Genomic DNA, 15738 nt, shown 5'->3' with positions numbered 1-15738 from the left:
AGGGAGGCTGAGGACTCCTGGGGCTGCCAGGTGGGAGAGGTCCAGACAAAGCTTGCCATGGTCCAGCTGCACATTTGAAGGCCATTACTGCAACAGTTTCTACCTGCTTGTTGATGCAACTCTTGAGTAGAAGAGAGAAATAGCCAGAATGCTTTAGATCCATAAAAGGACTCTTGCTGGCTTTAAACGTTTGGCTCTGGAAGGCAGTACTGGCTAGGAGTACCATATTGACATCTGCAATGCTGGCAGATGGCACATGCTGCACGGCAGCTGAAGTACGTACGTCCTGTTAGTGACAGATTTGGTTTCTGCAGTGGTAGCCTGGAGGGCAAGGATATCTGTCCCTAGTCCTGCTATGGGAACCAGATATTTTTACAGCAGTCTGCTCTGATGTATGATTTGCTCTAGAGGAAACCTTTCTGTGGAACTGAGCAGGCTCTATCACTGCGCATTTACCACAGTAGTTTTGGCTGTGCTTAGCAAAGTTTTTGCCAAAGTTTTTTGAAATAAAAGTAAACTAACAAGCAAACTCTTCCTTCTTTAGTTAAAAAGTGAATTTAACATGACCTGCGTAATTAAGATGTATACATTTAGAGCATAGAGATTTTGAATCTGAACTGTAAGATTAAAAATTGCATGACTTCAGAAACCACATTATTACGTGCATGCAGTGTGTGCTTGAAGCAGCTGCAGAAATATTAATCACATTTACAGAAGTAGAATATTACGTTCCACTATGGACGTGCATGTTAATGTTGATCTTAAATAGCAATCAGTCTATCTCAAGAAGATGAAACAACTTCAAATCTGAGAATCAAAAAGCCACAGTGTTTCTAATGGGACTGCTCATAGGTCTGTGAGCATATCTGTGTGAGAAGACGTGATAGAGGCCTCTCTGCGCAGCACCTGCGGCATTCCTGTGGGCACAGCGCACGGCTACCACCCAGCTCTGCCTCCTGGGCTGTGTAAGTAACACCAATGCTGGTCCTTCTGTGTGGCTTCTCTTTCTATTCTGGTCATTGCTATCTTGCAACAGGACTTGGCATCAAAAGCTATCAGCACAGAAGGTGCAGCTGAAGGTGATGCCCAGCCTCCTGTCCATCAACCAGCAAGTGCAATGCCAGCTTCTGGCTCTGCTGGCAGCTGGAAGGTGACCCCTGCTGGTCCTTGATCAGGGAACAGGGCATGGAATGACTACAGCTCCTTGTCAAAATGGCAGACAGGGAAGGACCTTGAGGGGTGTACAAGAAGTACTGCTGTGCTTGGAAAGAAAAACAAAGGAGTGAGCCAGTGACTTGTTGGCTTTGAATTCTCCCATGCCAGCATAACCAAAGCACTTGAGAAACTGTACTTTCTTTCCTTTCATTTGTTTTTGCCTTTGCTTGCCTTCCTCTGTAAGTCTTTCCTTTCTGACTGCATGTAATAAGAGTCGAATGGAACCACAAGACAGCCAGCCAGAAATATTCCTTTCTGCCTGTGAGGATAATAGCACAATTGTAGAAGTGATATATATATGATTTGAATTAGTGGCAATGTGCAGGGCTGGCATCCAGCTCCAAAGTGATATGGCAGCAGCAGCAGATGAAGGTGAGAGCAGACTTGCTCTATGCAGCAGCCTGCTCAGTACTGCCATGCTGGCTGCGGTGTGACAGTGGTACATGGGTGTCATCAGTATGACCAGCCTGTCCTGGGAGCCCTTCTAGGGGCACACTGGAGGATTACAGCTCTTCTCCTCAAAACTAAGTTCTCTTTCTCATAAAATGACGTATCAGCCATATAGCCAGAAAGTTTGTCCCTCCTCTTAAATAGGTTTAATACTGAAAACCAGCCACGTGCTTGGTAGTAGCAGCCAAGAGTGGGTCCCCAGTGATCAACTGAGCTCCAGCTTTCAGCATTCAGCAGAAATCCCCATAAAAGCAAGGCTTGATAGTTGTAATCTGCTGGTGCTGCATGGCCACTCATGCATTTGTGTAGATCCTCACACAATGGTTGCTGTTGCCTAAATACAGAAGCAAAAGTCAGCTACAGAAATTCCCAATGGCAAGAAAATATATTTCTGGGAGATCTATGATAAAATCTTTGTTGTAGCTTTAATTTCCAGATTGGGTAAAAATTAACAGCAAAAATGTACAGTGTTACTCCACATGCATGGAACTGTGTTAAAGATAAGAACGGTTTATATTAACCTTACAAGAGGTATAGAACTAACGTTTACAAATAAGCCAAGATCACATGTATTTACAAGTTATATGAAGGTATTTATCATTTATATACAATAATGGTACACTGTGTAAATATAAGCTGTTAAAATTTCTGCAGCACTCCCTCCCATGTGTCAGTCACAGCATTTAAGTTATATCAAATACTTGTGACTGCTCAAAAAACTGCTTTCCTTTTTGCAGGTAACCTGGAAAATAGCTGCATAGAAACACATACACATAACTTCCATACTAGATAAATATTGAAAGCAAAGAAAAGCAAACCTAAAAGCATCAAGGCTAACTAGGGAGCATATAAACAGGAGGGGGAATGGCTGTTTATGAGGGTGGACAGTGACAGGACAAGGGGGAATGGTCTTAAACTGAGACAGGGGAGGTTTAGGTTGGATATTAGGAGGAAGTTTTTCACACAGAGGGTGGTGACGCACTGGAACAGGTTGCCCAAGAAGGCTGTGGGTGCCCCATCCCTGGAGGCATTCAAGGCCAGGCTGGATGTGGCTCTGGGCAGCCTGGTTTGGTGGTTGGTGATCCTGCACATAGCAGGGGGGTTAAAGCTCAGTGATCATTGCGGTTCTTTTCAACCCAGGCCATTCTATGATTCTATGATTCTATGAGTCTGTGATATTAGGGTACAGCAGAAAGGCTGTAAATGTGACTTAATTAAACTGGATTCTGTAAGCAGCAAACGAATGAATAATAACAAGAAAAAAAAAATAAGGACAATAAAGTTGCTTACCTTGCACTCACTAAGGTTAGTTGAATAAAATATTACAGTGGCGGGAGGTAAGAGTAACCGCTGCTCTGTAGAAATTAACCATAAAATTCTGTTGTAGTCAAACTACATGCTCACAAGTGCAGCTTTTATTTTCACATGAAGTGAAATACCATTGTCAAAATCTGCTGCAGTTGGCATGCTGTTTTTAACACGCAGCAAGAACACAAAATGCTACAAAAGATGTGTGTCTTCATATTTCCTTTCAAGTTAAGATTTTTCTGGAAGAAAATGGGTTCTTACCTAATGGGGATTTAAAACAACCTGACTTGCATTTTTAAAGTAAAGATAATACAATTTTGAGTAAAAAAATAAATGGAACATTAAACATAAAGCTATACATTTTGAGAAAATTCATAGAAGTTTCAGTGTCTGACAAAGGTGGCATTGAAGTTGATGCTGTTGCAGATTTAGAGAGGGTTCATCCACAGCTGCCCATTACCCTGGAAATCATAGGATCATGGAATCATTAGGGTGGGAGAAGACCACTAAGATCACCTGATCTAACTGCCAACCCACCCCCACCGTGCCCACTAACCCACGTCCCTCAGCGCCACATCCACATGTTTCTCAAACCAGTGACAGTGACTCCCCACCTCCCTGGGCAGCCTGTACCAATGCATTGCCAAATTGTTGCCCTGGCAGCAGAACTCAGGAACACGCTCACATGTCTCGGTCAGTGTGGCACAAAGCACTGCGCGGTGCTGTGAATGAAGTTGGTATCAACGTAATACGACAGCGTTTGCCCTTAAGACAGCTCATGTTTGAAGGGAACATCCCACTTTCAGCGCAAGTAGCCGGAGTGAAGAGTGTGCACAGCAGTATTCACCTGGGTAGTCCTAAAGCACGGCCACAAGAACAAAAGCAACAGAGCACTCCGCCTGGACAACTTTTCTTTGTTTCTAAGTATGCACTAACCACTTCTGCACAAACAATGCAGCACATTAATCTAAAGATGTAGACTAAGTAGGCTAAGGCTAAAACAAATTTAGCGAAAACCTAAAGACTAGGTTTCCCTAGAAATGAAAATGTTTCCAAAACAAATAGAAATATAGTTAAACATATTGGGGCAACAAATAATCTAAAGTGCAGCACCCTGCCCTCATCACACCTCTCCTCTTTGTGATCTTGTCACAGTAGCTTGCAGGAGCAGCAGAGGCACTGGACATGCACTGCTTCTCTTTCTACATTCGATGTTCACTGTGCTGCGTAACTTAGCAACAAAAGTCATTCATAAGAATTTATTACCAACACTAGTATTTCATGAACATAACTCAAAGTCCTCACACTGGTAACAGCTCTTTATCCTTTAGATTAACTAAAGATAGCAGCTAAATATCTCTGTGGTTCCAAGAAGTAGAGAATCATAGAATGGTTTGGTTTGGAGCCTACTCAGCTCCAACCCCCTGCTGTGGGCAGGGCTGCCCCCCACCAGCTCGGGCTGCCCAGTGCCCCATCCAACCTGGTCTTGAACGACTCCAGGGATGGGGCATCCACAGCTTCTCTGGGCAGCTGTGCCAGGGCCTCACTGCCCAAGAGAAAAACTCCCCCCTGACATCTAATCTAAATCTCCCCTCCTTTAGTTTAAAGCCATTACCTTCTTGTCCTAGAGTGTTAATTCATTTGAAGAATACACAGAAAGTTCAAAGCTGTATTTTTGCTCTTTCAGCGCACTGCGTCGAAATGGTCATACATTTTATTTTCCATGACTATGCCTTTAGTTAAAAAACGTGTAATTTCCATAACTATAAAGAAATATTATGAGTCACACAGCAAAAGGAGAGTATAAGGACATTCATTTGTGGTGGTGTTATTTAGAACTTTCTAAACCTGTCATTGTATTCTGGGGCCTGAATTATGGTTTTTGTATTGCTGGAATAGGCAGCAGCATTTATGTTCATAGAAGGGAGACAAATTTTCCTTAAAGATATCTTGCAGAACTGTATTAATTCAGGTCTGCAACATGCTTAGAACTCCTAAAATACATTACTTGAGTGTGAATGTATTACTAACCAATAACTGACAAAATGTCACCAGAATCCCAAGAACTGCTGCTTTCACTCAGCACTTACTGGAGAGCCATAAAAATGAAGAACTCGAGGCAAACAGTCCCTCAGCAACCTGATTTCTGTTTAATAGGCGTGCTGCTAGCCACAGGTCTCCCTTTGGACTGGGAGGAGAACATGCCATGGCAGCAAGCTCTCTGGGCGCCGGGTGCGTGTTTGTTCAGCCCTGCCCTGCTGTTCCTGCTCTGGGGATACGGCCTGGGAAGTAGCTGTGCAGAGAGGAAGTGCAAACCTGAAAGCAGACTAGAGATTCTGCCATGAGTCAAACTGATTGCAACGTCTCGCTGAAGCATTTGGGTAAAAGGAAACAGATCTGCACTTTTGTTGCTTCAGTGAAACCTTAGCTTTGTAGCTGGGCTCCCGAGAAGGAAGTCTGTCTTGCCCTTCTGCTGTCTTCAACCACAGGATTAACGCCTGAATGCACAGCATTTAGTTGCAACTTTGGTGGTCCGGGGTCACTGTGATCTAGGATGTATACTGACACTGGGAACCTAGGTCAGCAACTCTGCACCTCTGCTCGTGGGAACTGCAATGTTAAAATCATGGTTTATCCTCTATTTGCATTAAGCTTGAGGTACAACAAAGTCAGATGTAGATATAAACTGATGAACTGATGGATTTTTCCTACTGACTTTTAACTTGAAAGTTATACGACAAGCAAGTTTGAGACTTTAAGATAGGAGATGGAGAAGAGCATTGAGTCATACCATTTCAGTTAAGGTCAAGAAGCAGAGGTGTACCTTCAGGGAAGCATTTCCATATAAGTCACAAATGAGGCAGAGAAAGAGCTAAAATGGTCACATGGCAGTCTTTGAAAGTACAGAAGTAGCGAACATGAAGTACATAAGCTGATAGCCCAATACCACGGCTGTTTAGTCACAGAAGCAATCCCTTGGGGTCCCAGCTTGTGCATGGCGTGCCAAGGAAAGCTGGTTATCCACTGCTGGCAGGAGTTGAAACTGTGTGGTATTTATGGCATTTTCTATTCTAAGCAGAGGAATTAGTACTTTAAATAATATTAATCGTGGATGGCTGCAATGCAGAATGTACACCGTTCTCTCTTGCAGACAGTGGGCCTTATCTTCTGGTGGCTCATCCACGCAACTAGGCCTTAATCACAAAAGTAGATAATTAAACTAAATGAGGTAATTTATTTTTGTCTTGGCCTCTAATGCATGCAAGATTCCTTCAAATGGATATATTCAGTCTCAGTATTGATCCAGAGCACTAGAAGTCTCAAGTCCACTTCTAGCACTTCTGTGTGAGTCCATCACGCTTCCAATGGAAGGCACTGCTGCAGTCAGACCTTGTGGTCCTGCTGAGATGGGAGTAATGGAACTGGTGTGACTAATTTTTCCAGCAGGGATTACATTTATGCCCATCTGACAGTTCTTTGGAAAAGATGTGCAGAGTTGGACTGATCTCCTGCTGCTTTTACAGTCTAGGCAAGTTGTGAGTTGGTGAAGTCTCAGAGGCAGAAACTCATTTTGTACTCAGAGGGGTACAAGCGGGAGAGGGACAAAGAGCATCAGCTTCCAGCTGCAGAGCTGAGGTCCAGCTGCTTGTGTTGGCTTTTGAAAAATGTGTTCAGTTTTTCAGGCTTACAGCAGAGCTGTGGGACTTGGGGCTGCCCAGCCACTGCAGATGGCGGTGCACAGTCCAGTGTATTTTGGCTTCAGTCAGTGCGGGATACAGTGACAGTGGATTTTTGTTAAAAGGCTGAGAACCAGACATAACATTCCTGAGGACATGGGAAGAGCATCCAGGTCCCGCTTTGGTCTGCAGAGGGGAGCCTTGGTGCCTGGGCTCTGCTTACAGGCTTATTTCTGATATTTATGGAGTGACTGCTGTATGTCCAGACAGCACAATATGTGATCACAGTGATAAAAACAGCTCCAGAGACTGGTTTGCTTTACTGTGCCCATTCCAATGTCCCATAGGTGGGCATGTACATCCAGGTGATTCAGGGCTCTCAGACCATCTGCTTCTCGGGTCCTAAAGCCACGTGCATTTACATGCGCGTGTGAATAAGCAAAAACAGTATCAGCCTTGCAGTTCACTTCTTGTTTCTTGTCATAATACTATCTTGCTGTTTTCTAAACAGGGTATAGCTGAGAAAAGACTGGTTTCCTATTTTGTTTTGACACAGTGTTATGCTTTGTGTTACATTTTGAGCCTTGCAAATTGTGAACTTGTCTTCGTACGTGTTGAATAATGACCAAAAGTGTTTGTTAAAAAATTCTTTCTTCGGCTTTTATAGCAACAAAATGTAATTTTGAAACACACGGGTCATAACTTCTAATGCATATGTCACTTCAAGTCCTCTTGAGAATTAAGTAGTGGACACCAACATGCTGAAAGAAAGTGAATTTCAGTATGGAGCACAAGTTTTAATCTCCTTTGGAGGTCTTGCAGTAAGTAGTGTAAACACAAGTAATCTCTAGAATATGCATTGTTTATTCCAGAAGAGCTATTTGGTTCCATTATGTCATTGCTTGCATGAAGAAAAAGGGAAACTAAAATCTATCATCTTGACCTGGGCAAGTTTAATGGCCCAAGAGTTACAGCATTAGCTCAGCAACTAACGGGGGCCAGGACCCAGTGGCAGCAAGTGGGAATTTTACATTGGGCCTCCTGTTAGAGATGAAGAACGCAAGCTGGTGTGGTTGTCTGTGTGCTGAGGGAGAGGTCGGACATCTGTGCCTGGGTGAAGTGAGGAATGTGGGGCTGGGAGCACAACATGTGTGGGGTAACAGCTGTAGAGCTAGGTAGGGTTGGCCAAGATCTTCGAGGCAACGCCTTATCAGAGCCAGGCATGCTGATTCAGCTTCTGACTGCTTTAATGGTGGCCACATGTGCCAGACTGGAACATCTCCACCCAAGTCCTGGTCAGGATTTGCTAAACTGCAATGTGCTGTCAGTTTCACTATGAACTGAGAACAAGCTATTGCATGGGTGAAGGGCTGAGGTGGCAAGGTTGAGATGCACTGGTAGCCATGAGAATTTCAGTACAACTGACACTGAGTCCTCCATGGATGGCTAAATGAAGATGCTGGGGACATACAATAGCAACAGCAGGGACAGAAGAGGCCCACAGTGTTTGGAAGTGGTCTACTAGCTCCCTGATGAAGGGCAAAACCAGAGTTTCCCAGCAGATGATCAACTCACAGTGACAGCTCCAAAGAAGAAAGATTTAAGTTACCTTATCTGAGCTCCTGGTGGTCTGCTACCAGCTGCCCCATGCAGGCACTAAGGTCTTGGCCAAGATCTAATTAATTCAAGGGCCAGTCAGAAGAACGTATCTACTGGGGCTGTACAGGTGGTGTGGCTTCAAGAGTTGGTACTGTGAGCTGCTGGATACATTTGCTCATCTTTTCTGTGTTCCTGTTGGTTAAGTTAGAACAACAATTTAAAATGGGGTCAAAGGGAGTTGATAGTAAAGCCCCACAGTATAAAAGCTACACCGAGAACTTGCTGAACAGGAAGTACTGTCCTTTGTTCCTATCCCAATATGGACACACCTAGTTACCTCCCCTTATCTCCTTTACCATGGTACCCTTCTTATGGGTTAGTTAACTGTCCATCTGATCTTCCCAGTTTGTGCTTTTTATCCAAGTTCCCTTTTCCCAGTGCTACATCTTGTATCATTTTGTAAATATAAATTATTGAAATGTGGACAGGGTTCTAAACAGTAGGAAGGGCAAGGCTTTGAAAACAGAGAGAGAGATAAAAGAAAAGCCTGAAGAACATCTTAAATGCAATTAATATGCAGTTCTGGAACTCATGATATGTTCTCAAGATTGTGAGAACCATAGAGATTTGGCTGAGAAATACAAGATTGAACTGTTTGTATAGAAGGATGAAATGCTGATGGGGATGAAAATCTTTGCTTTGAAGACTACAGAAGAGAGGAGTGATGTAGGTGTCTGGTAATTGTACTACAGTCATAGAATCACAGAATCATAGAATGGTTTGGGTTGGAAGGGACTTTTGAGATCACCTAGTTCCAACCCCCTGCTATAGACAGGGACACCTCCCTTTACACCAGGTTGCTCACAGCCTGATCCAGCCTGGCCTTGAATGCTTCCATGGAGGGGGCATCCACAACCTCACTGGGCAACCTGTTCCAGTGTCTCACCACCCTCACAGTAAAGAATTTCTTCCTAATATCTAGTCTAAATCTACCCTTTTCCAGTCTAGAACCATTTCCCCTCATTCTGTTGCCATGTGCACTTACAAAAAGTCCCTCCCCAGCTTTCCTGTAGGCCCCCTTCAGGTACTGGAAGGCTCCTATAAGGTCTCCTCGGAGCCTTCTCTTCTCCAGGCTGAAGATCCCCAGCTATCTCAGCCTGTCCCTGTAGGGGAGGTTCTCCAGCCTTCTGATCATCTTTGTGGCCTTTCCCTGGGCCTGCTCCAACAGCTCCATGTCCTTCTTGTGTTGGAGGAAGGACAATACACTTGGAAAAAAAGATAATTTCTATAAAACAAGATTATTGATAAGAAGGATTTTATAGAAAATGAGACAATGGAAAGCATTAGCAGGAATAACCAGGTCTCTCTGAAAGAAATGAAGGGCGCAATGTGTTCCAATATAGATGTAGTATTAGGTAGTAAGAATAAATGACTTTGTTAAACAGGGCTCTTCAGTGACTTTAAACTCACTCAAGGAAGCACAAAGACAGTCATAGTTATAAGTACCAGAGTTGCAAGTACCAAAAATGAGCATATAGTCCAGGTAAATCCAGGCAAAATCAGAATTACTGAGGTTCAACTAGGAGTGCAATGAGGTTAACATGAAAATACTATATAAGGCTTTGGTAAGAGTTACATTGCTCAGGGAATATTGTTTGTAGGAGCCTGTCTGCAGCAGCACTGAGAAGTCATGCCTGGAAAGATCTGGGGCATGGCTCATAGGCAAAGGTTGGAAACAACTGAACAGAGAAGAGTGATATGAACAAGCAGATGTCCGGAAGTGCCACCTACAGAGACTAGGAGTGGCCATTATTTTCATGTTTTACAGTCAGGGAAGTTCCAGGTATAGCAGACACAGCTTCAGGAGAAATGAAGGAGCTAGGTGACTGGAAACTTAAGATTCTTTCCAGAGTTATTTTTCTACACCTTTTTTTTTTTCCTCTTTTGGTGCAATCTCATTTTGACACATATTGATGATGTTGTGAAATTATCACACTATAAAGGATTTTTAAAAAAGCCAAAAAACATTTTCTAAATGAGAAGAAAGGGAGAGTGTCTGAGGTCAGGGAGCTCCCCTTAATTTTGGAAGTAGAAGAGGTATGTGGAGAGGCATGAGGTGAATCGAAACAAAGAGTAGAAGTAAAAAGACAAGAACGAAAAACAAGAAAGGAAAACGGGAGAAATGTCAGCACTGATAAATGGGAAGAGTGAAAAGGATGTGACTAATGATATGAGAAGGGTTGTTTCTGGAAAAACTGACGCGTTGGACAGTGATTCACACAATAAACACCTGGACACTTGCCTTCTTCTCATCAGATTTACTCAGAGAAGCAGCTGGCTCAAAGATCCAGTCTCAGTGCTGAGTTTCTTCTTGTGATTTTATCTGTGGCATCATGTTATGACTATTTTAAAGCCTTAAGTGCTTCTGGACTTTGTAATATTTTTGACATGGGAGTTTTTTTTTTTTTTTCCTATGAGCTTACAACCTGGTTGCTCTGCAGCTGGGAAATTATTTCAGCCAAAGAAAGATGCTGAGGAGTGAGTAAGCTCACCTCTTCCATTTAAAAAAATAGATGCACTTAATTAAGTATATTAGCTTTCTTAAATCTGTATGTAAAGTACCCCACTGCACTTCTCAAGAACAAGACATCCAAGCAGATTCTAATTACTAGTATTTTGAAGAAAGAAGTCAAACTTTTTTATGTGGCCCTGACTTATGGCATCACTACTTGACTTATTCTGCATTTTCTAATGAAAATGAGGGCTAAAAAGTGAAGTTCAGAAGCTGTTCATAAGGATTTGCTTCCTTAGGCTTCGTTTTGAAAGCATTGCTCATTCATGTTCAACTAATACACAATTAATCTGCATGTAAATCACTTTAATGTCAACATAGTTCCAAGAAAGTCCAATTGCTTTTCCCTTATGATATTTACTTAGAAATAATTATCGATGCTTTAATGGAAACTGTTGTTTCTGAGCTGTGCTCCAAAGATAACTCACTCCTAGCAGGCAGCTTTTGAGAATGTCTGAATCACTCTGAGTACGTGAGCAAATGGAGAGCAGTTGTTTTTGGAATAGCTAGAAGCACTCTCTAGAAGTTTTTTTCCTACAGAAACAAATGCCATTTCCAAGATTAAAGTGTGATCTGGAGTACAAACAGAAAGTTCACCTTTCCCAGAATTGCACACCTTCCAGCTATAAGCAGCTCTAAATGCTTCTTCCTTTGGATGCCTGATTCAGAAAATGCTTAATGCACTGCACAGATAATTAAACTGTGCTCAGGAATAATATAACATACTTGGGAAATTGATGCCAGAAGTTGGAGTGTGGATGAATATTAACGTTTCATAAGAGAACAAAACCAGTCTGCCCAAAGCATCTGAAATAAGCACAATGTTAAAAAGTGGGTTAGCAGGAAGTACTGCATCATGATTCTTATATTTTTAAGTGTCTCTGTGGGCTTTTTGAGATTTGATTTCAGTGTTATTTTATTTATTTTTTATTTTACTACTGCCTCTTACAGTTGATTTCAGTTCCCCTTACTGTCAGTGCTGTAATTACAGAGACCAGCAGGCAATGGCCCTAACCATTGGGGTAACACCTAAACAGACATGAAAGCTGACAGACAGGGGAAAGGAACTATTACATCCATTGTGAGAGGCCCATCTGGAAATGAGCAAGTGATGTGCCCAGTTCATTTGCTTACCCAGAGTACCCAGGTTACCCAGAGTTCATTTGCTGCACACCTCGGGTGGAATTTGAGCCCTCTGAGTCCACAACAGATGGATTATTCTTACAAACGGGACATGTCCTCCCCACACATAGAAAACACATCACCACTGTGCCCAAAACTTTGTCTTCCATCTCCAAACTGTCCCTTTGACAAGGCAAACAGCAAACACTTTCCCTACCCAGGGCCACGTTGTCCCCTTGCCACCTCACGTCCTCCTAGAAGGACAGCTTTCCCCCTGTGGCCCCAACCCATGTTCTGTGCATCACCTTCCTTGTGACCCCACTGGAAAACCCAATTCAGAAGGAAAACCCCAAAGGACATAAAATATACCGAAGGCTGTAAATTATCTCAGAGCTGGACTGCTTCCTTCCGTGGCTGCCATTTCCTACCACCACACCTAGTCATTAAGAATCAATAATTCTCCATGCTGTTAATGTTTGAGCCGCTGAACCTCTAGGGCGAGTCTCAGAAACTCTACACTGCGTGGAGACGCATAGACGGACACGGCCAACCTGTGCAAAGGCAAGCACCACAGCTGGAAGAAAGAAGCATTTTTTAGATCAAAAGAAGCCTTTTGTGTTACAGGTAAGGGGCGAGCTAGCTGTAGTTTCACTGAGAGATTTTAAAGGCTGAAGCAAGAGATTTGCTGAAGGCTTTGCTGGCAGTGTTAGGAACTCAGCTGTCCTTGTAAAATGGATGTCTGCTTGCGCTGAGGCTGTCTGGTTTGTATTTGATTTGGATCTATTTCCCCTGTTTTCTCTTCACTGAATTTTAACATCTGAAATCAATCATTTAAAGAAAATCAGCTTTTTTTTTTTTTTTTTTTTCTTTTTTTTCCACGGAACAAAATATTTCTGATTGTTCCCGATCTTTAGCCTCTGGGAATGTTCTTTCTTCTCTGAATGTTTATTACTGAAAGTTGCTGAGGTACGTGCATACTATCTAGGCTATCTTAGAGATTTCTGTTCAGATAAGGGAACCGAAAGGATTATTAGGGATATAGGGTGAAATGAAACAGAGAAATGAAGGGGGAAGCATTGTTCCAGTCCTCAGCCAGATCTCAGGCTGATTTTGTTTTAGCTGATCCTATTCCAATCCTGAAGCTGTCTAATACTGATAACTTACGTATATGTTCGTATACACTCAAACTCTATTCTAAGTGACATAGGAGTATGTATTTTGGTGCTTTGGTCTTTGGTAGCGCCGTGACTCGGCAGTAGCTTTCAGCCATGCAATGGCTGACACCGAAAATGCACAGAATGGATATTCAAACCACTCATCACTGCCTTACAACAGGCCCTGCAAAGGGTACATCATTAGGGCATGATATTTATTTCCAAAGAGGAGGGAACAGTAAAGACACTGTGTCCAATCCAATAAATGTCCGTGTTTCCACTGCCACACTTTGCAGTCAGTTCTGGGCAGAGATACCTGACCAAGACACAGCACAGATGGACATGAAGGAGTGCATTTTCTGTTCCTTATGCTACGGATGGACATGTCCCATCCATAAGCTTTCTCCTCTCTGGCTCCTTCTCTTTTCCCTAAACCCAAACCATGCAACCACCAGGTCTTCTGTCCCAGTCACCACCGTAAGTAATTCATTTTTTGAGGTTCCTGCCTGCTACCAAATGCAGTTGAAACTGGCCAGTGTATTTAGAAGGTGCTGGAAGGAGCGGAGAGGTTGTCAGACAGACCTAGGAATGGCACACATCTCCATGGACTATCTAGTTCCAATATTGGGAGCAGGAAGTATCTTCACAGGTGGTTCAAAATGTCATCTCTCCATCTTGCTTGTGCTCAGTTCCATCTCCTCTGGCTGTAGGCAGGGCAGTGAGGGACCTGCTCAACAGCATCAGTGCCAGGCACTGAAGGTTTGCCCTTCAGCCATACTTTTCAGGCAGATTTAATGATTTTCCTCATCATCTCTAGCTTCAAAGGAGTACTGTTGTATTTTCTTCCAGTACCCACCCATCTAGCTCTGGTACATGGAGAAAGCCCAGTAATTTCAAAGAGTGTTAATTGTACATGTAATGAAACTCTGCTCAGAATGACATTTGCAAGAGAAAACACTGTGTCACACATCAAAATAAGTGCTAGAGGGAGCAGCAACATGGACCATAATTTCTGTATTTGCAGGTCCTATTTTTAGTCAGAAGTTAAGGAAAAGAAAGTTTAAAAAAGGTATGATGGAAAGGCCAAGCACAAGGGAGGGAGCTGCGCCTCCATGCTGTCTTATTTCAATGGGTGTCTCTATGAGACAGGGCTGTGGTGGCTGACTGATACCTACAGGTGTGAGCCGGGTGAACACGGAGCTGCACTGGAGTCATCAGCACTGTACCCCCACCTCACCTCTCTCCAGGACCAGTCTCATCCTTTTAGTTAAAATCTAGAAGTAGTGAGAAAGCAAGATTTCACTGCTGTGGAACCATTTCATTTGCAGGAGGATGTAACACCAATCACTGCCTTTTTTGGAAAACCAGGTTCCCTTGAGACGTGCAGCACACCCTGGCTCGGAAATTTCATATCCAGTAGCCAGCTGGTTTTAGGGGGTGCAGTGACCTCTTGCTCCCTCTGCTTCCGCAAGGTGCAAGGGGTTGTTTTGTGATCAGAAGACAGGGCCCTGAGGGCGGCTCCCACAAGATGTACGGTTTTCTGTGGTTCTATGTTCCCTTTGAACACGCTTTTGCATTTAGTAAAGCAGAAACGAAAAGAGGGCTTGTGTGATGCTGAACAGCCCAGCAGTGAGACCGCATGACTTGAAATTTTGTGCTGATTTTAACTTATTTCTAGCAGCTGTCTGTGGATCTCACAGCACATGGGACCTCCAGCAGCCTGGGGACACCTGCGCTGTTCCCACTCCTGTGGCCCCTGAGAGGGGTGAGCAGCCCTCCAGTGCTCATCTTTATAACTGTATAAAGGTTTACCCGTAATCTCTATGCACAGATAGAGTTGGCTAGCTCGTAGGCTTAAAGTTAGTTACTCTCACCTCTTCTTTGTAGGAGCTGAAGCAAATCACATTCCGGTATGCTTAAGCTGTGTGGACTTCAATTTCTGCTTGCTGTTCAGTGGGTGAGTCGCAGCTTTTTCTTCATTTATCTCGGAAGAAAATGTCAAAGGTTGCCAGGAGCCTCTGAGCTCTAACCTGAAAAGAGCTTGACTAAGCAGCTGTAAACCTGGGTGCTGGAGGACACCTCAGCCGTGTATGGGATCCTATGGCCAAAGGTTAAGCAGCCATGTCAATGATGAGGAAAAAAAATTAAATATGTGCAAGAAATCAGCTTACCTGTTTTGCCTCTTGTCGTTCCTCCTTAGATACCATGTTTTCCAATAGATTGTTTTTTTTGCTAGTTATGATTTAAAAATACTGCTACAAACCATTAAGCTGAAGATATGAATTAATACGAAGATATCTGTCACATCCTAGTTCATCATCCTGTATTATAACCCATACATAGTAAATGAATGGTGACGGAGCACTGGAACAGGCTGCCCAGAGAGGTTGTGGAGTACCCTTCTCTGGAGATATTCAAGACCTGCCTGGATGCCTATCTGTGCGACCTATTGAAGGGTGCCTCCTATAGCAGGGGGATTGGGGATTGGACTCGATGATCTATGGAGGTCCCTTCCAACCCCTGCAATTCTGTGCTTCTGTGTATTCTATGGCATATAATGGCATATGGTTTAACCCATACATACTAATTATTCAACCTCATTATTTCAAGTATATAAATTCCTTCTCAGGTAATTTTGTGG

General features: G+C 43.2%; 1 protein-coding gene across 2 annotated transcripts in view; it reads left to right on the top strand.

The window, feature by feature from the left end:
• The first annotated feature begins 710 nt into the window (after positions 1 to 710).
• The window catches only part of CDH17 (cadherin 17), a 36995-nt gene continuing 21967 nt past the window's right edge, over positions 711 to 15738 (top strand). Inside the window, exons 1-2 of one of the 2 annotated variants that reach the window (XM_015282915.4) lie at positions 711 to 965; positions 14985 to 15054. In XM_015282915.4, coding sequence (XP_015138401.2) covers positions 15010 to 15054 — 45 coding nt within the window. In that variant the 5' untranslated portion in view covers positions 711 to 965; positions 14985 to 15009. Of the gene's footprint in view, positions 966 to 12438; positions 12568 to 14984; positions 15055 to 15738 lie in introns of those variants that run through there. The other variant, NM_001199495.2, reaches the window with a different exon arrangement.

This window comes from Gallus gallus, chromosome 2 (genome assembly GCF_016699485.2).
Source record: "Gallus gallus isolate bGalGal1 chromosome 2, bGalGal1.mat.broiler.GRCg7b, whole genome shotgun sequence".
NCBI lineage: Eukaryota > Metazoa > Chordata > Aves > Galliformes > Phasianidae > Gallus > Gallus gallus.
This window is presented reverse-complemented; position numbering and strand designations above follow the sequence as displayed.